The sequence below is a fragment of the Podarcis melisellensis genome (assembly GCF_964234715.1).
Source record: "Podarcis melisellensis genome assembly, chromosome: 17".
NCBI lineage: Eukaryota > Metazoa > Chordata > Lepidosauria > Squamata > Lacertidae > Podarcis > Podarcis melisellensis.
In genome coordinates, this window is record NC_138534.1 from 18576398 (window position 1) to 18602596 (window position 26199).

General features: G+C 44.8%; 2 protein-coding genes across 4 annotated transcripts in view; one reads left to right on the plus strand and one right to left on the minus strand.

Annotated features, from left to right (window-relative positions):
- MOB3B (MOB kinase activator 3B) overlaps positions 1-26199 on the minus strand; it is a 96780-nt gene that overhangs the window by 26054 nt on the left and 44527 nt on the right. For all 3 annotated transcript variants that reach the window (XM_081894876.1, XM_081894878.1, XM_081894877.1), the window contains exon 2: positions 21310-21878. In XM_081894876.1, the coding sequence (XP_081751002.1) occupies positions 21310-21727 (418 nt within the window). In that variant the 5' untranslated portion in view covers positions 21728-21878. The remainder of the gene's footprint in view (positions 1-21309; positions 21879-26199) is intronic.
- Positions 1-26199, plus strand: part of PTGR1 (prostaglandin reductase 1) — a 213155-nt gene that overhangs the window by 5806 nt on the left and 181150 nt on the right. The gene's annotated exons all lie outside the window — the stretch shown is intronic.

Genomic DNA, 26199 nt, shown 5'->3' on the forward strand with positions numbered 1-26199 from the left:
GGTGGGAGCAGGAATGGGAGTGCAGAAGCCAGGAGTCAAGGAGCCAAGGGTCCGAGGATCAAGAAGCAAGGAGTCACAAAGTCAAGGGTCCGAGGCATAGTCAACTTTCAGAATTGAAAATAAGGGACCAGCAGCCTCGAAAATAAGGGACCAGCAGCCTTACCTGTCCCGGGGACAGTCTACGGGATATCTAACAATCCAGGATAGCAGTGGGAAGCAGGGGTTAACAGTGCTGGACTAAGGGAATTTCTCGCAAAAAAAGTGAAGGTTGACAGCTGTGGTCCGAGGATCAGGAAGCAAGGAGTCACAAAGTCAGGGGTCTGAGGATTAAGAAGCAAGGAGTCATGAAGTCAGGGGTCCGAGGATCAAGAAGCAAGGAGTCAAGGAGCCAAACACAGCAAGGCAGGGAACGTGTTGCTGTGGCAAAGAGCCGAAGGGAAGTGCTGACCTTATATCCCTTCCCAGCTCTTGCCGCCAGGTGCTGTGAGTTACCAGTCGGCCTCACCTGTGCAGCCGCACATTGCCTCCTCAGAACAAACTTAGGAAGGCCCCAGTCCTGCAAAGTCCTACTGGTCACAGGGCCTGGCTCCTGCACTCACTCCTGGCAACGAGATCCTTGGGAAAAGGGCTGCTAATTGAAATCTTGCTAGAGTTGGAAGACAATTAGGAGTGAACAGATGATTCTTGGGCATGCTGGGAAAAGCCTGCCCTGCAGCATCAGCAGAAGGAATGAAAGTATGACATTACGTGCCCAAAGAGATAATTAATTAAGCGCTTGGATTTCAACTAGCTCATTTCAGCTAGTTGAACTGAAGTTCTGCACTTTATATTTCCTCTTGAGAGAGCTTGGAAGATTTACTTCTGCTTCACAAAATTGGCTGAAGTGAAGATGATCACCCCTCTCTATTTCTTTATGTATTAATAAAAGTATTTCTATACTGACCTATCACAAAATGCATCACACTATAAAATATCGTGTTTTTTTAAAAAACAAACAAATAGATAAACCAGTCATCCCCAAACTCGGCCCTCCAGCTGTTTTGGGACTACAACTCCCATGATCCCTAGCTAACAGGACCAGTGGTCAGGGATGATGGGAACTGTAGTCCCAAAACAGCTGAAGGTCCCGAGTTTGGGGATGCCTGAAATAAACTATGCCTTGTGCGGGATGGTTGAAGGAGCTGGGCATGTTTAGCTTGGAAAAGAGAAGAGTAAGCCATGATATGATAAGCATCTTCAAATATCTGTCACATGGAAGAGGGAGCAAGCTTGTTTTCTCCCGCTCCGGAGGGCAGGACTCGAACCCATGGCTCCAAGTTACAAGAAAGGAGATTCTGACTAAACATACAGAAGAACTTTCTGACAGTAAGGGCTGTTTGACAGTGGAACGGTCTCCCTTGGGAGGTTGTGGACTCTCCTTCCTGAGAAGTTTTTAAGCAGAGATTGGATGGCCATCTGTCATGGATGCTTTAGCTGAGATTCCTGCATCGCAGGGGGCCGGAGTAGACCAGGGTTTCCCAAACTTAGAGGCCTCCAGTTGTTTTTGGACTGCAACTCCCATCAGCCCTAGCCAGCAGGACCCATGGTCAGGGCTGAATTGTTAAAACCAAAGTTAAAACAATAACTATCTAATTGTGTTCACAGTCAGTATGAGAAGAAGCAATGGTCTCTAAGAGAAGAAAGAGAACCAAGAATGTACAGAGTGACACGGCAAAATAACTAAAGACACCTCAAACACACAAAATAACTGTGTTTCAGCACAGGTAAAGATAAAGAGACCCCTGACCATTTGGTCCAGTTGTGGCCAACTCTGGGGTTGCAGCGCTCATCCTGCTTTGTTGGCCAAGGGAGCCGGCGTACAGCTTCCGGGTCATGTGGCCAGCATGACTAAGCCGCTTCTGGCGAACCAGAGGAGTGCGCGGAAACGCCGGAGCGGTACCCATTTATCTCCTTGCACTTTGACGTGCTTTCGAACTGCTAGGTTGGCAGGAGCAGGGACCGAGCAACGGGAGCTCACCCTGTGGCAAGGATTCGAACCACCAACCTTCTGATCGGCAAGTCCTAGGCTCTGTGGTTTAACCCACAGCGCCACCTGTGTCCCTTGTGTTTCAGCATAGAGAAAACCAGATTCATAAACCGACTCAGCTTCAAGGAACGCTTGTTCATCTTTATCAACTGACTGCCAATGTAATTTGTGCTCTTACCTCTGCTGCCTCCCCGCCTCCCATCCCATAAATATTTATTCCAATATCTAATGTTCTCATCAATAAACCAACACTCTTCGGCTGCAATCCGAAAACACGCTCAGCCGTGAGTAAGCTGCATTGAAGGCCACGGAATTTACTTTCGAGTAAACGTGAATAGGTTTGCGCTGCTAGTGAGACAGCACAAGAAACTGCCAAGGGAACAGAAAACAATACAACCAAGCAATTAGGCTCCCTGTTCTAAATTGCTTCTTCTTTTCACAATACGGTAAAAGAAGCAAACTAATATGCAAGAAATAAACAAAGGAAGTAAAGAATGAACAGAAAAAAGGGACTACAAGATCCTCCCTCATCAGTATATCTTAACTTTCTAAATGTTAACTTTTTGATAAGCCCTTGCTCAAATGCTCAAGGTTATTATCACACTGGTCACTTTTCGCTCGGAAACTTCAAAAGAAAAAAAAATCTTCTTTTCCTTCTTCAACACACATACACACGCAGGATCTGCCTATATAAAATGAATGGAAGGAGGTTGACAATGTGTGTATTAACTGCTGAGTTCTCATAATCACAGGGGAAGCTGGCATCCAGGCCGGCAGATGACAGAAAAGATAACAAGTAAACCCTTCATTTCCACATTCTAAAGGAAGATTCCCACCCATTTCCTACCCATCCTGGTTTTTTTGCAAATGCACCATCACTTGTTTTAATGTTTCCAGCTCACATGCGGATGGCAGTAACAGCTGCTGCTTCAAAGTGAGAAGCCAGATCAGTATATGAGCAATGCCTTTGCCAAAATTACTAGTAAATATAGGGTTCATTCAAATAACCGATTGCTGGTTGTCAGATTTCTTAACGCGGGTGCCTTTCTCTTAAATGTAGAGAAAACAATTAAAACATCATAATCTCTCCCCCACCCCAAACACCACACACAATCTAACAGACTTTAAGACACGTAGTAACTTGCAAAAAGGAGAAAAGCTGGTACTCATGGCAGACATTTCCCTTTATACCTCTGGCATGATCTAAAACAAACATTTGGGAAGGTGATCAAGCTGTTTGTGGACTGCATCAGACGACAGGGAGGAGTTGCATGTCTGAACATTCCCTCCTGGGAAAACAGGCTTCACAATACACAGAAAACAATAGGGGAGGCCAATGTGAGAGCCTTTCTGTCTAATATCTAGTTTTCTATATGCAGTGGGTTATGCGACTTTCTGAAAATTCCCATGTAGAGTTTATCTGCATGGATCCACCCCCCCTCTAACTTCCCATCTTTCTGCTTTGGCTTCCCTGACATGGTAGTTCATTCTGTTTCCATGAATTTCCCTTAATTGTTACGTTCATATATCTGAGCTTTCACGTGACGCAATAGTGGAAGCTCAGGGCTCATTTCTGTGTTACTTGCAAACAATATGGAAATGGGTGCTAAACTTGTGCAATATTCCACTATACAGTGGTACCTTAGTTTTCGAACATAATCAGCTCCAGAAGTCCATTCAAGTTCTGAAACATTCGAAAACTGAAAGCCTCAAAACACAAGCCTCAATATGGAAAACTCAAAACGGAAGCCGTGTTTCTTGTTCGACTTCCGAGGCGCATTCAAAAACTGAGACACTTACTTCCGGGTTTTCGGCGTACAAGTTCTGAAACATTTGACTACAGAGGCGTTCAAAAACCGAGGTACCACTGGTTCCAAAAAGTGGCTTTTATTAGTTCAGGGGTTGCAAATGGACTACTAGGTCATCTGTTCCATTTCCCAACTTCCCAAAGCAAATTTCAGCACCATCCCTCTTGCTTTAACCGCAGATAAATGTTGTGTCAGCAGCAATATTGGTGTTTAGCAGGAAGGCAGACAAAAACCACAGGTTCCAAGGGTCAGATTTTAACCGCAGTTTTGACTCATGTGCTTGCGACAGGCCCAGCTCTCTTTGTTTACAAAACACAGCCTTGGAGATCTCAGATCCGAATCACTGCCCAGCAACAGGATTCAGGGGAACTCGAATTCCTATCATCTCTCATCATTGGCAAACCTGCCTGGAGCTGATGGGAGTAACACCTGCAGGGCCACCCAGTCAAAAACCCGCAGAAATGCACGCAATACTGTTTCTACCTCCTGCTCAGCTCCCGTTTGCATCAGCTTAGGGGCTCGTCCACTTGTTGCGTGCCGAGAAAGCATGGGTTCGAGCGGTTTCCCACTTGCCCCACACTTTTTAGGTACGGGTCCAAGCAGGCTTGCCTTTGCCCTGCCCCTTTTCCCTGGAAAAAATGGCTCTTAGGATAAATATTGGAACAAGCAAACATCTGCAGAGAACCCGATTGCCATTTGCTCTGATCTGGCACCAAACTACAGGCTTCCCCCGGGGGAAAGCAGTGGGGCAAATGGAAATGTAGATCTGCCCTTATCCTGTCCCACATTAAACATGCTCACATTTCACTGGCTGCCAGGATTGGACACCCTCCCTTTCTGAACGAAGAGCTTCTCACTGCAAGCAAACATGGCAGCGGCATCCATTGATTTGGGCGAAGGGGGTGTCCACATAGTTCGATGGCTCTGTCTTTTTCAGATGCGGTAGACATTTTGGGTTATGCCTTGTGCCCCGAGGCAGCCATTTTGTGGCAGGAGTCCGTCTCAAAAATCTCAAAACATCACATGTGCTTGGGTGACCCCTGCACTCTCCTCGTTTCAAAGGATCCCCAAACGGGGGGAGGGGGAAGAACTACTGTTATCGGGACTGTAAAACATTCGAGCTCCAAGCCGTCACTGCAGGGGCCAGGTTCCCTGTCCAAGACCCCCAAATCTAACATTGGTTGCCAATGCAAGGCTGCTTGGGGGGCTTCACACAATCCACTCCCGTTTTACGAGTTCCTTTAAAAAGCTCATATAACCCTGTCGAAATGCTGAGACATTAAGAGATGCTACCCAGACGGGATTGATGCTAATCTTCTTAAGTTGCCTAGAGTTGCACCAGCGATGACGGAGGAGGCCTAATGAAGCTCAAGAGCTCAAAACAATGCATCATTATTAGCAATTCAGAGGAGCAGCCAAATGCCATGCCTTGGTGAGGTCAAACTGCACAGAAATCACTAACAAAATAGCTGCAATTTAGACAGAGCTTCCAGTCGTCTTGTTTTCAAGCTGATTATCACGCCAAGACTGGTTTCATGATAAAATATTCAGCTGATACAGAGTCTTATAAAACAGCTACAGGGTTTTTTTGTTTTTGCTTGTTGTTTTTAAATGTGTTTAGCTTTAAATCTTTCGTTTAAAAGCCACTCTGGGCAGCTCTACACTTTCAAGCTGTGCCCCTGAAGGACCAGCTGTGCAGCCTGGGAGTCATTTTGAACTCATAGATGTCCACAGCGGTCAATTCTGTGTCCAGGGCAGCTGTCTATCAGCTCCATCGGGTACGCAGGCTGAGACCCTACCTGCCAGAGTGGTGGATGCCCTGGTTATCTCCTGCTTGGACTATTGCAGTGCGCTCTACGTGGGGCTACCTTTGAAGGTGACCCGGAGACTACAACTAATCCAGAATGCTGCAACTAGTCTGGTGACTGGGAGTGGCCGCCGAGACCACTTAACACTGGTCCTGAAAGACCTACATTGGCTCCCAGTATGTTTCCGAGCACAATTCAAAGTGTAGGTGCTGATCTTTAAAGCCCTAAATGGCTTGGCCCAGTATACCTGAAGGAGCGTCTCCACCCCCATCGTTCAGCCCAGATACTGAGGTCCTCCTACAAGAATCTTCCGGCAGTTCCCTCACTGAGAGAAGTGAGGTTACAGAAAACCAGGCAGAGGGCCTTCTCAGTAGTGGCACCCTCCCTGTGAAACACCCTCCCTTCGGATGTCAAGGAAAAACAACAACCATACAACTTTTAGAAGCAATCTGAAGGCAGTCCTGTTTCAGGAAGTTTTTAACGTTTGATGTTTTATTACGTTTTTATATGTGTTGGATGCTGCCCAGAGTGGCTGGGGGCAACCCAGTCAGATGGACAGAGTATAAATAATAAAATAATTGTTGTTGTCATTTAGTTTCATTTAAGTTGTGCAGGGTAGCAGTCATACTGTGGTTCAAATCCTGAGTCCACCTTGAAGCCGATCACACTTTTGAAAGCAAGTGAGGAGAGCGCAAAATATGGTTTTGAAGCTCAACATCAAAAAAACAAAGATTATGGCCACTGGTCCCATCACCTCCTGGCAAATAGAAGGGGAAGAAATGGAGGCAGTGAGAGATTTTACTTTCTTGGGCTCCATGATCACTGCAGATGGTGACAGCAGCCACGAAATTAAAAGACGCCTGCTCCTTGGGAGAAAAGCAATGACAAACGTAGACAGCATCTTAAAAAGCAGAGACATCACCTTGCCAACAAAGGTCCGTATAGTTAAAGCGATGGTTTTCCCAGTAGTGATGTATGGAAGTGAGAGCTGGACCATAAAGAAGGCTGATCGCCGAAGAATTGATGCTTTTGAATTATGGTGCTGGAGGAGACTCTTGAGAGTCCCATGGACTGCAAGAAGATCAAACCTATCCATTCTGAAGGAAATGAGCCCTGAGTGCTCACTGGAAGGACAGATCCAGAAGCTGAGGCTCCAAGACTTTGGCCACCTCATGGGAAGAGAAGACTCCTTGGAAAAGACCCTGATGTTGGGAAAGATGGAGGGCACAAGGAGAAGGGGATGACAGAGGACGAGATGGTTGGATAGTGTTCTCGAAGCTACCAGCATGAGTTTGACCAAACTGCGGGAGGCAGTTGAAGACAGAAGCGCCTGGCGTGCTCTGGTCCATGGGGTCATGAAGAGTCGGACACGACTAAACAACAATACTAAACATGTCAGAGAGCTCAAGTAGATCTGTTGGACAGATGCAGACATGTGAACGTTACAAGAAGCATGGCAGTTTCTAGTAACTTAAGCTTGAGCATCTCTCCAAAGCCATGACCTGTCGTTCTTTGCGAGTCAAGTCCATGTCGTTCTGCAGATACAGGTCCTTCCTGGGTCAACATTACCGACCCTCTGGGAAGACGACGCCTGGAAAGCAGCACATGAAATCTCACCACCCTTAAATATGCTCTCTGAAGCTGCTGCTAGAACAGAGTGAAAGACCGGACCTCTCATGTTGTGTGGTTAACGTAGATTCACTAGAAGAGGCAGAATTTCAAGTTCTGAACGTGTCTGAGCAGCCGCTGTGCAATGAAGTGGCCATGTGAACTCAACTCATGAGTAGGGAGGATGAAGCACCATGCGTCAGCGGTGAGGTGTATCTGATTCACTTCTTTCCCAAAGATATGCAAAGCACTTCTTCTAAGTTGACTGCTTTTCTTTTTTACCCATTTAACTTTCCAGGTCACTTTCAACAGTCCTCAAGGAATCACCTTGGGATTTCAATTCATAACATAATGCCTCAAGGCTCACACCCTTACCTCCACCCCCTCAAACAAACAAACAAAAAAACAAACAAACCCGCAAGCACATGAATACACACCAGGGTAGATAAAAATCAATGATTTTTTTAATTTAAAAATCGGATTTTTAAAAAATTTAAATTGGATTGTTTTGATTTAAATCAGATTTTTTAAATAAAATGCTTTTGGAGGAGAAATCTTTCTAAAGACAGTTTTCTATTTAAGTTACATTATAGTCCAAAGGCTATTCATCAGGAAGTAAGGATTTGTTTTAAGTTTTTCATGTGTGCTAAAACTCAGTCTTAAGTTTTGTTTTTTTAAAACAAAACAAAACACGTTTAACCGCATCAGTTAACAAACATGGATACATATGCTATAATGTTATTGCTTTAGTTAAATAAATTGTTTAAATTGTTACTAATGATTATTTTCCTCCTTCTAGTAAAGTACAGCAGAAAAGTTGTCCAGATATAAACAGATAACTTATTAAAGCTCACAATCATTTCATAATTACCTGTCTATGTATTTCTAATAGTATAACCAAATCAGTCATTTTTAATATAGCTGTAAAAACTACTCAGAACATTATTATTCCAAAAATGAAACCTTCCTCTGGTTGTAAATGAGTCTTTCTGGAAAAACAATGATTTAAATCAAGTCTTATTGACTAGTGATTTAAATCTATTTGATTTACATCAAATCCTCCCTGACACACACTAAAAGAGGGATGGGGAATCTGTGGCTCCTCCAGAAGTTGTGGGTTTCCAACTTCTGCCAGCTCCCAATCAGCATGGTTTGTAGGATGGTGGGGTTTGTAGTTCAGCAACTTCTAGGGGGAAAGTTTTCGCCATCACAGCATCGAAAGGAATCCATTCTTATCAACAAAGATGCGCTTTCCAAAACTTCCACGGATGCATCAAAGTATCAAAGCATTCTTTCGGGTTTCATGGTGTGACAGCTTATTTTAAGTAGCCGTGTGGGGTTTGGGGTCTGTATTTATGTGAAACAAATGGATAGCGTACTGCAAGAGATGGGTTCTCTGTGTTGTTTTTGAAAGGGCCCAGCCAGTCGTGAGCAAGTAGGCCCTAAAACTGATTTAAGGGGCCCTGCAGCATCCTGTTTCTCCAATTATCAACAGGCAAGATCCTCTAAGGCAGGCATGGCCAAACTTGGCCCTCCAGCTGTTTTGGGACTACAATTCCCATCATCCCTGAGCACTGGTCCTGTTAGCTAGGGATGATGGGAGTTGTAGTCCCAAAACAGCTGGAGGGCAAAGTCTGGCCTTGCCTGCTCTAAGGTCTCCAGCTTTACAGGTGACCATGCAAAATGGGGGTGGCTACCCAAGGGACGCGGGTGGTGCTGTGGGTTAAACCACAGAGCCTAGGACTTGCTGATCAGAAGGTCGGCGGTTCGAATCCCCGCGACGGGGTGAGCTCCCGTTGCTCCGTCCGTGCTCCTGCTAACCTAGCAGTTCGAAAGGACCTAATGCTCAGGGGTCCCTTTACCTTTACCCCAGGTTTGCCGCCAACATCTGGTGCAAGCATGACCTGCAAAGAGCCTCTTTCACTCTCCTGGTCACCCATGAGAACTAAGAATCAAAACTTTCAATATTTCCTAGACAGTGGGGAAGTGTTTTAGCCTCAATATCAAAGGTATCAATGGACCTTAAACTAAAAAAATTAGGATGTATTTTAATTGATTGCCTGATTTGATGTTAGCCACTCTGAGCCCGGTTTTGACCGGGGAGGGCGGGGTATAAATCATCATCATCATCATCATCATCATCATCATCATCATCATCATTCTCATGGGTTTTTTGAACAGAAACTCACAGGAACTGAGTTCCCCTACCTATTTTTTAAATTAAATAATTGACCCCCGCCAAATATATACCCAATGATTGAGCGAAAAATCCATCTATATCTGTAACCCAATAAAGTTGTGGCAATCTAAACCCGATCACCGTCTGCTTGAGTTTCTTAATCACATCTTACATTTAGCCTGGGGTCGTTGGCACTGCGATTGGGCATGAACCGCTACGTGGTGAGTTCCTCCACCCTTTTTTTCAAGAAAAAAGCACTGCTTATACAACAAAAAAACAATATTAGGAATTTACTGGACTCCTTTATGTTTGTATAAAAAAGGACTATCTAAGGTAGCTTCCTGCTGGAGAAGGGACAAGGAAAGTGCCCCTTTGAAACAAATGTACAATGTTCTATATTTACTAAGTGTTGGGAGAAATTTCTGAGCTGTATGATTCTGCAGAGAAAGTTAAAACTTCCAGCAGAGAATATTCTTTTTAATTATATACCTACTGTATGGAAGTTAATGGAACAACAAAAATGGATTCTATGTGCTCTAATGGTGGCCAATTGATGGATTGGAAGAATAAAGATACAATACCCTTTAATCAACGGATTGACAATTCGACAACACTTGCAGTTTTCTGAACAGACTGCTTACAGATGGAGACTTTGCTTGGATAAATATGACATTTGGAACGAGTCTATACAAAATATAGTAGGCTATTAATATCTACATACACTAGTGGCCAAAATTCTGGAAACCCTTTGGGAAAAACTATTTCTGAGGTTTGATGGCTCATAACACCATTTATTTATTTTTTGGACTAATGCCATAAAAATATATATCAATGGAGAGATAGTTTAATGAAGAATGTAATGCAACAAAGTTTGTCCAATTATCTGTATTCTGTCAAAATAACCAGAAAAGGGAGTGTTTATAGAAAGCCAATCAGGTGTCATCTTGTTTTTGGCACCACTTTTTTTTTGGAGTAATACCATAAAATTACATATCAATGGTTATGGTATTTCTCAAAAAATAAAATAAAATGGTGTTATGAGCTATCAAACCTCGGAAATACACTTGCCCCAAAAAAGTTTCCACAATTTTGGCCACTAGTGTATGTATTACAATAGTCACATATATATTTATATAAGAATTTATGAGAATATATTGCATTGTATTTTTGCATTTCTTTCTTTCTTTTTAATGTATCACTTTATTTCTTCATAATTGAAATTGGTGGTGTGTTTTTTAAACCACACACCTAAGATTTGTATCCAAGGAAATGTGGGCTTTTTCAGGGGGGGGGGGCAGATGAGGTTAGATCCACCCCTTGCTTTTTTTTTTTTGGCTACAAGGAATACTGGCATGCAAGAAAAAGTTGGCTCTGCAGTCAGCAATGGCCTGGATATGAACCAAAACAACCCAAAGCACATTCCTGACAAGACAAGGTTGCTATAGGTGAGTGCCCTGTTCTGTTTTAAAACTCCCAGCTGTGCTGAAAATGCCCTAAATAAAATGCACACTGGTTAATTATCTTTAATGGCAAAAATTATGCTGAAACAGAAGTTCGTTTGCCATGTGCCGCTATCCACCAACCCCGGGCAGCCAAAATGGCACATTACGCAATGGTCTGCTAATTACGTGAATCCGGCCCGTCGACTGGGGCATTTCCTAGCAACTGCTTGGTCTTGCTTCTGGGTTCGCACTGCACCAGTTGCAAAGAAAAAAAACAAGTGAAAGGATACCTCTCTGTGTTAGACCCTCGGCTGCGATGCAAGCAAGTTTGCCAGCCCAGAGCAGAAACTCTTCAACAAGAATTTGCCTGCCTCTGCACCCCACTGTTACCTCTCTTGTGGGGCACGTTTGCTGGCTGAGGCATAGGATACTGGTTTCCACAGTGCATCTGGACAGGCAAGGAAAAGAAATTGTATTCTTTCCAAGGAGAGGCACTTCACACATGCCCAGAGCTACTCAGCAGTAGGTGTCAGAATTTTTGCAAGTGAAAACCTACCCTGTCCTTAATTCAAAAATACAGTGCTACCTTGGCAGTCTAAACGGCTTGGCTCCCAAACAAATCGGCTCCCGAACACCGCAAACCCGGAAGTGAGTGTTCTGGTTTGCAAATGCTTTTTGGAAGCCGAGGGTCTGAAGCTCCTACAATGAAGTCTCTCAGCCCAACTCACCTCACAGAGTGTTTGTTGTGGGGGAGGAAGGTAAAGGAGAATGTTAGCCGCTTTGAGACTCCTTCGGGTAGTGATAAAGCGGGATATCAAATCCAAACTCCTCCTCCTCCTCCTCCTCTTCTTCTTCTTCAGCCGATTGGAAGCTGCGCCTTGGTTTTTGACCGTTTCGGGAATCGAACGGACCCCCTGGGAACGGATTAAATTCGAGAACGAAGGCACCGCTGTACCCATTTGTGGCTTGCACACATTCTCCACAGATATGGCGTCAAAGAACAATGACTTCCGAGGTGCTACAGCAAAAAAACAGTGCTTAAAAATGACTCATACTACGGGTGTGCATTGGTTCTGTACGTGGGCTAAATACTGAGGAAAATGGGGGTGCTTCTGGGTTTTATTTTCCCTAAGTCGCAACACGATAACAAGAGGCCCTCCTGGTCGTATCAGTGACCCCACAAAGCCTCGTGCCTCTGTACCTTGTAGCTCTGTCTTTCCCTACGTTCCTATGTTTCCTGACGCCCACTGAGTTTGCAAGAAGCAAGTCTTGTCTAAAGCGCTGCCTGCAGATTATGGAATTCATCTGCGAAAGGCTAGAGCACCAATTAAACATGAAAGGGTGACGCGATATAAAATGAAGCGGGGTGTTTGCCATTTGCCAGATGGTGGGACGTGGAAGAAAGCAGTCGGCTGGGCTGCTGAAATTAGCTCTTCTGCTGTAGCTCCATCCCTCGCGTTTTTAACCTCTGGCATCTGCTGAGCTGCGCTATCTTGTTCCTCTTCCAGCAGGCACTCAGTTGTCAGCCGAGACAAGCGCCCATTAAATTTACATAGGTCTGGCAAAAGTGATCCCCAGGCGCAAGGAAATAGCAGGCAAACTGGTTCAGCAAGAGCGAGCCGTTTCTTTGCAACCCCCCATTGCACATATGCCTTCCTCACCGTGTCTTCTCTATTCTTCCTCATGGAGTTCATTGCGAAAGCCGACCCTATTCCCACGCCAGGAGTTTGGCAGCAGAAGATCTTCAGCCATTCCTTTCTGCCTTCACCCAGCAGGTTTTGGGGTGTTTTGTTTAAGTGTCAAATGATTTTAATAGTTTCAGAGGCTTCTCTGAATTACCATTTTAAGGGGGGGGGGTTTGTCTAGTGTTGAGACAACAATTTTCCTCCCCAATTTTGTGTGACAAAATTCACCCTATACCAAAGGGGAGAGGGGGAAACATTCGGAGACTTTGAGGGCAACGGCACACAAAAGCTCATACCAATAACAAACTTAGTTGGTCTCTAAGGCGCTACTGGAAGGAATTTTTTTATTTTGTTTCAACCAAGGCAGACCAAGCTGTAACTAACACTCTAATGGCATTAAGGTTGCATTCACATGGCTGTTGACTCCGTTTCCTGACACTTCCCTCTTTGCTTCCATATTCTGTTGGAGCTTTCGCACAAGTATAAAAGCCACCTGTGGAAATCTAATGGAATAGCTCTCATTTCCGTGGAATAATAAATGAAATAAGATAAATCTTGTGTTAAATGCAAAGGGGTGTGGAAGCATTGCAATCTGTTGGAAGTGGTTACTCTGGCCACTGTCGTGGATAAAATCCCACCAGTAACAATATTATGTTAAGCCGTAATGGCATTCCCAGGTGCACAGGTGCTGGTTTGCACCCAAATTTGGGGGCCCAAGGCAGTCATCTGATGGTCAATGGCAGGGCTTTTTGGTTTTTAGGAGGAACTCACAGGAACTCAGTTTCAGCACTTCTCATGTGGTTTCTGGCCAGTGGGTTTTCCTGGTGGTACTCAAGGGTACTCACTACCAGCGCGCACACAGCCAATGTTAAAAATGTGGCACTTCATTGTGAGTTCCGGCATCACTTTTTCTAGAAAAAATAGCTATGATCACTGCATGAAGAGGGAGGGACCCACTGTGTTTTTTCCATATGGAAAAACCGTTTGCATGCATCAGAACAGCTGCCATGCAGGAGGATGAATCACTGACAAATGTTGAGGTGTAGCATTTGCAAAAAGGCACACATGCATAGATAAAACATATATTTGCTAGTTGTTACGTGAAGGAAAGCGGCTTCTTGTCGCTTAATTAATTCAGTGGTAAGCAAGCTCAAACTTTCCAAAAGGAAATTTTATAATTGGCTCCAGTTCTTTACTTATCTGACACACATCTATCTTTTCAGTTTAGCAAAGTAAAATTTGGTCCACTAAATCCAGACAGCTCACGTGAGGCTGCTGGGGGAAGTTAACTGTAATTAGACATAATGATTAAATAGTGTTGCGACATCTGGTCTTAACAAATACTCTGGCTTGTTTCATATAACAGAAACGGGGGGTGGAGGGTAGAATGAGAGCATATAGCTTCTTGTTCCAAGACAGGAGATATGGAACTTGGATACAATGAGAGGGAGATAGAAGGTGTTCTCTTGATTCGGAATAGGCTCCTCACAAATATAAGGCGCTGACAGAAACTGCTTCAGGGACAAGACAACGCAGCCTGGCATTATTAGCTATCGAAATGCACAAAGGCTTCAGTGTTGATTGGTGAACCCAAAGACAGTGTGCGGGTTGAACTGTCATGAATACCATCCTTGATCAAGGGAACAAGAGGAGTCAAACAGCTGTAAGGAATGTCCAATAAAAACAGACTCCTCCTCCCACCAGCAGAATATGGTGTGGGAATGTCCAGGGAGGCAGGAGAGGATATATTGTTTATTAATTATTCTAGAACTTCGCAGAGTTTTGCATTCCCCTTTTAAATGCACAGTGGGTTGATGGTTGCAGGCTTGCTTAAGCCTCTGAATATTAGGTTCCTGGTAAGTTCCCATATATCCCTCTTAAAAGAATAGACACGCCACAATCTTGTATAAAGTATATAAAGGTAATTTACTCACATTCTGTTCACAGTTGGATCGCAGAAGGCAGACTTAGTTAAAAAGTATATACATGTGGATCACGGGGTACTGCTGAGATTTTAAAGCCCAAAGTCCACCACTGCTGAAATTGCAACTTTATTATGAGTGTTCCTGTTAGTTCAGGGTTCAAGAACCGCAGGCTAAGGAGCTAAATCCAGCCTTCCAGACCTCTCCGTCTGGTTCTAGGGAGGCCACACCATCTTTCCAACAGCCACACCTCATTGCCCTTGCTTCATACCTTCCTCGAGTGTTTTGGCCTGGCCTGAAATGTGTCCTAGATTCAGAGGAGGATAAAGAGCTGGGAATGTGCACAGCAAGTACCCTTCTGGTGCTGTGATCTAAACCACTGAGCCTCTTGGGCTTGCCAATCAGAAGGTCAGCAGTTCAAATCCCGGCGACGGGGTGAGCTCCCATTGCTCTGTCCCAGCTCCTGCCAACCTAGCAGTTCGAGAGCATGCCAGTGCAAGTAGATAAATAGGTACCGCTGTGGTGGGAAGGTAAACAGTGTTTCCATGAGCTCTGGTTTCCGTCACGGTGTCCCATTGAACCAGAAGCAGTTTCGTCCTGCTGGCCACATGACCTGGAAAGCTGTCTGTGGACAAACGCTGGCTCCCTCGGCCTGAAAGCGAGATGAGCACCATACCCCACAGTTAAGTTTGACTGGACTTAACTATCCAGGGGTCCTTTACCTTTTTACCTACCCTTCTGCACAAGAAGCCCACTTCCATGGCATGAACTCCAGCCAAGGGAGTGTCCTTCTGGCAGTCACTTTGCCTCCAGATATTTAGTTCCTGGGGCAACATATTGCTCCTAGTTCACATAACAAAGGAGGCACTTAATAGACCTGGCTGTTTATCTAACGGAAGAAAATGGTTTGGCCATTTTAACTGTCTTCTTTTCCAGGTTCCAACTTTATAAGGGTAATCCCTGAGATCACCCAATCCCATAATATTATCCATTATAAGGCACAGAATAATGGGAAGGGGGGGGAGCTATTTGTCTTGGGCTTGGGCTTTCCCTGAAATTGTTTCCCACCCCTTTGCAACCGACTCTTTAACCAAAGCCCTACTTAACTGCGTTTCTTGAAATCCTCCTCTAAATACCGCACATGGATGCATGCAAAATTAAAGAGGGTGGCTTTAATAAGATTAACCCAGAAAACATCTACGGCTTCTGTGAATTCCTCGCCGACTTTCCTTCTGCAAAGTCCCTTCGCTAATGGAGCACAAATCCAGCAAACACACACACACACACACACGTGCTTCCCTAAACGAATTGAATTAGGGGGTGCTGCATTGAAACACCACACAGCATCAAATTGCAATTCACTGTTAACAACTAGGCACCCAGCCACACAACTAGACCCTTAAAAGTTACCACGTTGACCCATTGTGATACACAGTCTGGGAAAGTCCTTGCCTCTCACACCATCCACTGCAGCGGGGGTGGGGAAGTCCCTTTCCAGAGACAAAGGAGCTGCCACATCCATGAAAAGAGGAAGAGGGACAGGTGAAGCAAATGGGCCTCAGGGACAGGTCACCAGAAGGTCCTAGCATCACCAGGTAGGAGAAACTCCTGCCTGGACAGCTCCTGCCATTCCGTGTAGGGAACACTGAGCCAGATGGAACTTCCATGGTACCTCGGTTTACGAACTTAATCTGTTCCGGAAGTCCAGTTCTCAAACCAAAACTGTTCTAAAACCGAGGCACGCTTTCCCTAATGAGGCCTCCCGCCGCCAGTGCCCTTCCACCGTTCGGCTTCCATTCTTAGACCGAGGTAAAGTTCTCAAACCGGGACACTAGTTCAGGTTTTGCGGAGTTGGTAAACCGAATCGTTCTTAAACTGGACTGTTCTTAAACCGAGGTACCACTGTATCGGTCTGGTTCTTTAGGCCTTGCAAACCCCAACACACGATTATTGTTTCACCCTCCAAATTGCAGGCTGAAAAGAGCACCGCTGGGTGGGCTTTGCAAGGTGTGGGGAGACTTGGAAACCCACCAGAGGTTCAAAAAGGACTCCTGCTGTTTTCTCATGCCCCACTGGGCAAGGCTCGCCACAGGGGCAGGTTTAACCCTCACACGCCACTCTCGATAGTCATTCCTCATTAATACCTTTTTGAAGTGTTAGAAACTCAAGATATACAGTAAGCTAGGCACCACCGTGGCTCCTCAAACCAAGGGTGCAGTTGCCAAAATGGAATGTCTCGTTGCCGCATTGGCCACAAGGTCCCCATCCCTGATTGATGAGGCACATTTGGTAACAACTTGTCCATTTTATAATTCCCAAGGCCAACGGCCCACAGAGAACTTTACGGCCACTTCCTTGGTATATGCATTTTGGCAATTGGACCAATTTGGCAGATTCTGCCGCCTCATCATCCTGGCAGCAACTACTATGGGATCCAAAAGGACGCCATGCCAGGTCATGGGTCAGATATTTCCATGCCAAGCCCTCTCCTTCCTAAAAAAAAAAGTATACCCTTCCGAGGATACAAGAGGGGCACCATTCCTGTCAACACCTTCCTGGTCATCCCCGCATTGAGCTCAGTGAAATCAGGAATTACAGTGGTACCTGGGTTTAAGAACAGCCCTGTTTACAAACGATTCAGTTTACGAACTCCGCAAAACTGGAAGTAGTGTCCCAGCTTGCGAATTTTACCTCGGTCTAAGAACAGAAGCTGAACGGTGGAAGGGCACTGGCGGTGGGAGGCCTCATTAGGGAAAGTGCGCCTCAGTTTAAGAATGGTTTCGGTTTAAGAACGGACTCCCGGAACGGATTAAGTTCGTAAACCGAGGTACCACTGTAAGTCCATTATCTGAAAGTCTCACCAGCCTCTATCTCTTTGCACTTGCAACAGCAGGGCTGTGCTTGTGAAATGAACACCAGCAGTATTCTCCTGCAAGATAAACAGGAGTTTCATTTACCCAAAGAAAGAAATTATTAACAAGTGACTTAATCACTTCTAGGAAATGATTTATAATAAGTTGGGGGTGAGGGGAATGATGAAAGTAGCTTTTCTGAAAAAAACAGAAGCTTTTCTTGGAGAAGTACCTAGTGAACAGTGGGGAAAAAACTATTTATGTATGTATGTATGGGGAAAAGGAGGAATTTGAGAAGGAAGTGCTGAAAAGGTTTTCACCAAATCCAATAAAACTTGTTTCAGTTTAGATGTTTTTTAAAAAACCAAGATGGGGAAAAGGAGTGTTTTTTTGTGATTTTGCAAAATATACTCATTAACTGAGGTACTACCTGATGCTCACTTAACTTCCTAGTTTTCAAATGACGGAAGGTTTTTACAGGTATTTCTGAGCACTTGGGAGTCAAAAGAAAGTAATTCAAAGCAGCTGCTGTTGAGATGTTTCATTCCGAATCTGCTCAGCAGAGCCAGACAGAGGATGATGACAGGTGGGTGTCCTGTCCCCCCAAAAAACATAAATCCTGGCTAGGCCCATGCTACAGACATGTCTTTTAAAATAGTGGCACTCTTGTTCCTGCCCAAGGCTGATGCAGGAACTCCTTCCCCTAGCTCTTACTGCTGCCTTCAGAGATGAAACAGACTCGAGGGAAGAGGAAGCTGGCAGGAGATCATATATTGATGTCTTTGTTCTTGGCTTTTGTCCTGGAACAAGACGGAGCAGGCTGGGAAAGATACAGTTCCTTAAAGCTGCTCGTTCTGAAAGGGGCAGAAAGGAATCAATCTCTCACAAAGACACTACAGGGATTTAGGAACAAAACGAAGCAGGCAATTGCTTAGGGAGACCGCAAATAATATTCCGGAAAATGTTCCTTCTTGCGTAGAGATACACCTGCTTATCTTGAGCATCTTAAGTATGGCAAATAGCTAGGAAATTCACTACAAAATAGTTCAGGCACATATAGAGGAGTTGCTGCTGCCCCTTACAGGCCCACATTCAGCACATGTGGGGCCTTTGCCCCGTTCATTAATAATAATAATAATACATTTTATTTATACCCCGGGCTCAGGACAGCTAACACCAGTAAAATTACAATAAAAACATAATACAAAAAACCCCACCAATTTAAAATACAGGTTAAAATGCAATTTAAAATGCAGCCTCATTTTAAAAGTAGCCCATAGATCAAAACCATAAGGGGAGGGAAACATAAGGGTCAGACTGAGTCCAAACTTAAGGCCAGGCGGAACAGCTCTGTCTTGCAGGCCCTGCGGAAAGATGTCAAGTCCCGCAGGGCCCTAGTCTCTTGTGACACAACATTCCACCAAGTCGGGGCCAGTACTGAAAAGGCCCTGGCCCTAGTTGAGACCAATCTAACAACCTTGCAACTTGGGACCTCCAAAGTGTTGCCATTTGTGGACCTTAAGGTCCTCCGCGGGGCATATCAGGAGAGGCGGTCCCGTATGTGCGTGGGTCCTAGGCTGCATAGGGCTTTAAAGGTCAAAACCAGCACCTTAAACCTGACCCTGTACAACACCAGGAGCCAGTGCAGCTGGCATAACACTGGATGAATGTGCTTCCAAGGCGAGGACCCCGTAAGGAGCCTCGCCGCGGCTTTCTGCACCACCTGGAGTTTCTAGGTCAGCTTCCAGGGCAGCCCCACGTAGAGCAAGTTACAATAATCAAGCCAATAATTCAAGCATGAATCACAGTGGCCAGATCAGGGTGAGAAAGGTAAGGGACCAACTGCTTAATACGGCGGAGATTGAAAAAATGCCAGCTTTGCTGTGGCTGCAACCTGCGCCTCCATGGAAAGGGAGGCAATGAAGGTTAGTCTAAGATGTCTTAGTTGCTGAGAATAAGATGGGGCTTGGTGTAACACCTACTGCTTTCAGAAGCACTGATCCTTCCATAAGTAGCGGTTAGAAACTCAGATATATTATCTAATCACCAAATGGCATCTTAAACCCAGGTTACGGTCGCCACAATGGAATGTATAGATACCTCTTTTTTTGGCTGTGGAATTTATCATTATTATCCATATCATTTCTATGCTGCTTTATATTTTTAAAGAACAAATCTCAAAGCAGTTTACAAACACATCAAAACATCAAATAAAACAATCCCAAATAAAAGAAATTCAAGCTTAAAGGAAAACCTTCCAGGTCCTTCTCCAAGTGACAGTTTGCTTTCCCCAGTCGCCAACCTGGTAATCCAGAGATCCACAAACGGTCGCCATTGGACCGGTACCAGTCGCAAAATGCGCCTGGCTAATTTCTAACAATGGAGTTTGTTGCCTTTCCCATCAATGCACAACAAAAAGAAACAGAGCAATCACTGGGAAACAGAGCTTCCACCTGTTCATCCAAACAAATAGAACATTTCTGGCATTTCCTTGTAGCTTCTGCTATCTGCAAGTGTCTCCTAACAAATCCATCCAACAAGCCACAAGGGCATGAACATCCCACCTGTAAATCGTCCTTCTCCCAAACACACTATAACATATTTCTGATAAATCTCAGTACGGTTACTCTACACTTTGCCAAGTTACATAGACCTTAGTCTAAAATTAGGGCCCGGCTGATTTCTAACACTGGCTTTCAACACTATTCCCAGAATGTAACCCCAGTGTAAGTTGAGGGTCACATGTATATCCATGTAAATGGCAAAACTAAACTTTAAAGGTACTTAAAAAGGAAGGGTAGCTAGGTCCATAAAACTCCAAAACCCACAGTTGGACAATGCTTATACAGTCGTACCTTGGTTTTCAAACAGCTTAGTTCTCAAATGTTTTTGGCTCCCAAAATCCGCAAACCCGGAAGTGACTGTTCCGGTTTGCAAACTATTTTTGGAACCTGAACATCCGACAGGGCTTCCATGGCTTCTAATTGGCTGCAGAAGCTTCCTGCAGCCAATCTGAAGCCGTGCTTCAGTTTCTGAACGTTTTGGAAGTCGAAGGGACTTCCAGAACGGATTCTGTTCGACTTCCGAGGTACAACTGTATTGAGACAAATCAAAATATCTCCCAAAGCATGGCAAACATTCAAGTTCTCCATACCTTTTTATCAACCAAGTGTAACGGGCAATCGAAGTCCTGGCAGGGGATGTCAGGACCGGGGGCAAGATGGCGGGGTGGGGGCAGGAACGGGGGTGTAGAAGCCAAGAGACAAGAAGCCAAGGGTCTGAGGGTCATGAAGCAAGGAGGCATGAAGTCAGGGGTCCAAGGATCAAGGAGCCGAAGTTCAAGGATCAGGAAGCAAGAAGCTCAAGGCAGGAAGTGTGTTGCTGTGGCCAAGAGCTGAAGCGAAATGGTGACTTTATACCCCTTCCCAGCTCTTGCCACCAGGTGAATTACTTATCTGCCTCACCTGTGCGGCCATGCCTTGCCTCTTGAGAACAAACTTAGGAAGGCCCCAGTCCTGCAAAGTCAATTGGTCACAGGGCCTGGCTCCTGCACGCACACCTGACACCAAGACCTTACACCAGCTTTTTGGAACCCTGCAGACCACTGTGACAGGACTTCTGGCAACCCATCTGTCGCTCATGTGGTGTCACAGTGGCATCACATGACCAACAGGTGTGCCCCCCCCCAAACCATCAAAATCCCTCACACACCTCTCCTTCGAAGCCGGCTTTCCATGCTTCTTTAGGCCTTGCAAACCCCACCACACGGTTTTTGTTCCAACCTCCGACTGAAAAGAGCACCGCTGGGTGGGCTTTGCAAGGTGTGGGGAGACTTGGAAACCCAACGGAGATTCAAATAAGGGATGTGCGAGGGATTTTGAAGAGTAGGCCGCTGGTTGTGCCAAACACCATATCCGAGAAGTCTTAAGAGGAACCTGTTGTGCGGCATGCGATGCTTAAGACACAAGTGTAAACTTACCTACACTAGTAGGGAATATGTCCTCGTTGTTGATTTGCACCTCAATCCAGTCCATCAAAAGATTCATATACTGGGGTGCTGGCAATGCCGTAGGTTTCTTGTACTTCAGATCGTCCTGCCACCGATATTCATATTTTGGGCCCCCCGACATCACAGGGCAGGTCCTCTCCGTACAGAACTCACAGATAGTTCCATAGATCAAGTTGATCCTGTTGAAAAAGTCCACCACGTGAACTGCTACCCAGTCATTTAGATCTTCTCCACCAGGCAGCTGGACAGCTGCTTTCAGGTCCACCCCAGAGTTCAGCGAGGCCTGCGCTCGTTTGTGGAGCTCAAACCTCTGGGTCCCGGGTTCAAATTTCCGTTTGGGGCGGAACGTCTTGTCCTTGTTAAAAACTTGTTTGAGTGCAATGGACATGTCTTATAGTCTTCAAGTTTCCTTATAGCAAGCAATCAGGCACTAGAATACCCTGGTATATCCAAGGTAAAAGTGGTCTTCAACAGCGGCAGGAAGTCCTTTGGTCCACTAGCTCTTCCTGCTGAAAGTTCTCCTGGGAGACTTCATGGTCCTGAAAGTTCAGAGACAAAACGTGAATGAATAAAATATGCAAGTTGGTGGTAAATTTGACACCCACTCATTTGATTTTGTTTGCTTTTACCTTTACCTGCAAGTCTACCGGGGTAAAAGTGTTGTTACTTAATAGGAGTATGCAGAATTACACCCATATCAAGAAGCCACTTCAGATAACTAGACAAGCTTCAGTCTCTTCTCCCCACCCACCCTTTCAATTAAACTCAGCTCTACTTGAGGGCTGCCGGTATTTTTATCCCATATATGCAGGTGGCGCTGTGGGTTAAACCACATAGCCTAGGACTTGCCAATCAGAAGGTCAGTAGTTCAAATCCCCGCAACGGGGTGAGCTCCCGTTGCTCAGTCCCTGCTCCTGCCAACCTAGCAATTCAAAAGCACGTCAAAGTGCAAGTAGATAAATAGGTACCGCTCCAGCGGGAAGGTAAACAGTGCTTCCGTGTGCTGCTCTGATTCGCCAGAAGCGGCTTAGTCATGCTGGCCACATGACCCGGAAGCTGTACGCTGGCTCCCTCGGCCAATAAAGCGAGATGAGTGCCGCAACTCCAGAGTCGGTCACAACTGGACCTAATGGTCAGGGGTCCCTTTACCTTTACTACTTGAGGGCTGCCGGTATTTTCGTCCCATATATGCTACCTCACTGCATCCCAAGGATGCGAAAAGGTGGCTTGCATATCAACAGTATAATCAGGGTGGACTCGATTTAAATCACAAGTCAGCAAGACTTGATTTAAATCATTAGTTAGTAAGACTTGATTTATTTATTTATTTTTTAAAGAAAGACTCATTCTTGCTGGTTTACGACCAGAGGACAGTTTCATTTTTGGAATAATAATAAATTATCAGAGTAGTTTTTACAGTTATATCAAAAACTACTGATTTGGTTATACTATTAGAAATACATAAGACAGATAATTATGAAATGATTGTGAGGTTTAATAAGTTAACTGTTTATATTTGGACAACTTTTCCATTGTACTTCATTGGAAGGAGAAAAATAATCATTTCCTTAATAACAATTTATTTAACTAAAGCAATAACATTATAGCATATGTATCCATGTTTGTTAACTGATGTGGTTAAACGTTTGTTGAGTTTTAGCATACAAGAAAAACTTAAAACAAATCCTTATTTCCTGATGAACAGCCTTTAGACTATAATGTAACTTAAACAGAAAACTATTTTTAGAAAGATGTTTCCTCCGAAAGCATTTTATTTTAAAAATCCGATTTAAATAAAGAAACCTGATTTAAATAAATAAATAAATAAATAAATAACCTCAATGATTTTTATCCACCCTGAGTACAATTAAGAAATGGAGAGACAAGAGGCTGACTCTGTTATACTGCCCGTTTACAGACTGGAAAAACAGCTATAAAAATAAGGACAATAAAAATAAGCCAGAAATTACAGTGTCTCCCTTTTCCAATGCATCTTGACACATTAAACACAATAAGGACTGCTAATCAGTATCTCATTATGTCACAGGAATGGCCCCGTAGTGACTGCTAGCCTATCAACTGCCACCAATGTTAACTTTTCGTTTTCATTTCAGGTGGTGGTGCAAGAGAGGCGTCTTTGCAACATCAGAGCCTTGCACATATAGCAATTTTGGTTGTGATGCAGGTATGATTTGGAGATTTCACCCATGGCAATAGGGGATGATCTGCTGAGGAGTATCAACTGAAAGGGAGAAACTGGAAACTAGAAGTAGCCGGTTTTCATTCAACTTAAAGACTTCCAGCATGTTCCATGGTCTCTTCTAAATCAGTTGTTGTGGCAACGCTCTGCATAAACTCAAAGTACATATTCAACACTACAACGATGTGTTTTAGGGGAAAGCTGTATTTCGATAAAAAGGTTCCCTACTGTATTTCGATAAAAAGGTTCCCTACTGGCCACCTCATGAGAAGAGAAGACTCCCTGGAAAAGACCCTGATGTTGGGAAAGATTGAGGGCACAAGGAGAAGGGGATGACAGAGGACGAGATGGTTGGACAGTGTTCTCGAAGCTACAAACATGAGTCTGACCAAACTGCGGGAGGCAGTGGAAGACAGGAGTGCCTGGCGTGCTCTGGTCCATGGGGTCACCAAGAGTCGGACACGACTAATTGACTAAACAACAACAACAACTGTTACTCATCTTGTCACCAAGAAACTCTGATAAACTTCTGAGGACCGGAAAATTGTTGGACTGGAAAGATCTCGACTGCTTTTATCAAAACAACAGCTGTGGAAAAGGCACATGAGAACCATTCAGTTAGAAAACTGCACCCCTCCTCTCTTTCCTCCTTGTGTAGAAAAGTATTTTTAAAAGTCCATGATCATCTGACTTTCATGGGATTCTGTGGTGAACCAAAGCCTCTGAGATCATTCCCAAGGCTTTCTGCGGTCATCTGCGATCAAGTTTTCAACTCAGGAAGCAACACAGAAACAACGCCTTTCTTCTGAAAATGCAATGAATGCCCTGCTCCGCCTTCCTCTGAGCAAACTTGGGGTCCAACAGTTTCCCCCCAGATTGTTCCCCAGATAATTCCTCAAACTTGGGAAACGTATTTGGCTGCAAGCTAAAGTCTGCAATCAATTAACGTAACGAAAGAGGAGAAAGGGAATATAACGAAGGGCATTGGACTGGGTTTTTGTGTGTGCCAACATCACCAAAACCACGGGGTTAAAACAGTTTCACCAGTTCCCCATCAAGGAATATGGTGCCACAGATTTATGGTCCCTTATCAGGATCCTAGAAGGGGAAGAAATAGAGGCAGTGAGAGATTTTACTTTCTTGGGCTCCATGATCACTGCAGATGGTGACAGCAGCCACGAAATTAAAAGACGCCTGCTTCTTGGGAGAAAAGCAATGACAAACCTAGACAGCATCTTAAAAAGCAGAGACATCACCTTGCCAACAAAGGTCCGTATAGTAAAAGCTCTGGTATTCCCAGTAGTGATGTATGGAAGTGAGAGCTGGACCATAAAGAAGGCTGATCGCCAAAGAATCGATGCTTTTGAATTATGGTGCTGGAGGAGACTCTTGAGAGTCCCATGGACTGCAAGAAGATCCAACCTATCCATTCTGAAGGAAATCAGCCCTCAGTGCTCACTGGAAGGACAGATGCTGAAGCTGAGGCTCCAATACTTTGGCCACCTCATGAGAAGAGAAGACTCCCTGGAAAAGACCCTGATGTTGGGAAAGATGGAGGGCACAAGGAGAAGGGGATGACAGAGGATGAGATGGTTGGACAGTGTTCTCGAAGCTACCAGCATGAGTTTGACCAAACTGCGGGAGGCAGTGGAAGACAGGAGTGCCTGGCGTGCTCTGGTCCATGGGGTCAAGAAGAGTTGGACACGACTAAACGACTAAACAACAACAACTAGGATCCTTTGCAACTGCTTCCAACTATCTCAGTGCGGTCAGGAAAAGTTGTGGGGTTTGCATGTTCCCGCCTCTCTAAGATGCCAAGAATTCTTGCATTGTTCCAGCACAAACACCGCTCCTGATCTGTGCAGAACCTTACTGCCAGCCTACAGGACCTAATGATGTTGGTATCGGTCACCTCTTCCTTCCTTGAATGCCAGCTTTGTTTCAATGTCTCTCAGATGGTGGCCAAGTCCATGCCTGAGGCTCAACAGAGTGGTCCTCTGCTGGCCCAGCTTCTCCTCTATCTGGACAGGGATAGCCTAGCCCATGGGTAGGCAAACTCAGGCCCAGGGGCCAGATGCGGCCCAATCGCCTTCTCAATCTGGCCCACGGACAGTCCAGGAATCAGCGTGTTTTTACATGAGTAGAATGTGTGCTTTTATTTAAAATGCATCTCTGGGTTATTTGTGGGGCATAGGAAATTGCTCATATATTTTTTTCAAAATATAGTCCGGCCCCACAAGGTCTGAGGGACAGTGGACTGGCCCCCTGCTGAAAAAGTTTGCTAGCCCCTGGCCTAGCCATTGTTGACTACGTTCTGGTAACCTATAGGTTGGATTACTGCAATGTGTTATATGTGGGGCTGCCTCTGAAGATGATTCGGACACTTAAGTTGCTGCAGAATTCAGTGGCCAGGTTGCTCACCAGGGCAAGGCAGTTTGAGCATATAACACAAATCCTGGCTCGACTGCATTGGCTGCCAATTAGTTTTGGAGCCCAGTTCAAAAGTGTTGCTTCTGCAACCATGCCTTGGGCTGATTAGCATCCTATTTGGATGCGCTTGGCTGATTTAACATCCATTTGAATGTGTTTGTGTTCTTGTTTTTATTATGTACAGTGGTACCTTGGTTTATGAACTTAATCCATTCTGGAAGTCCGTTCTT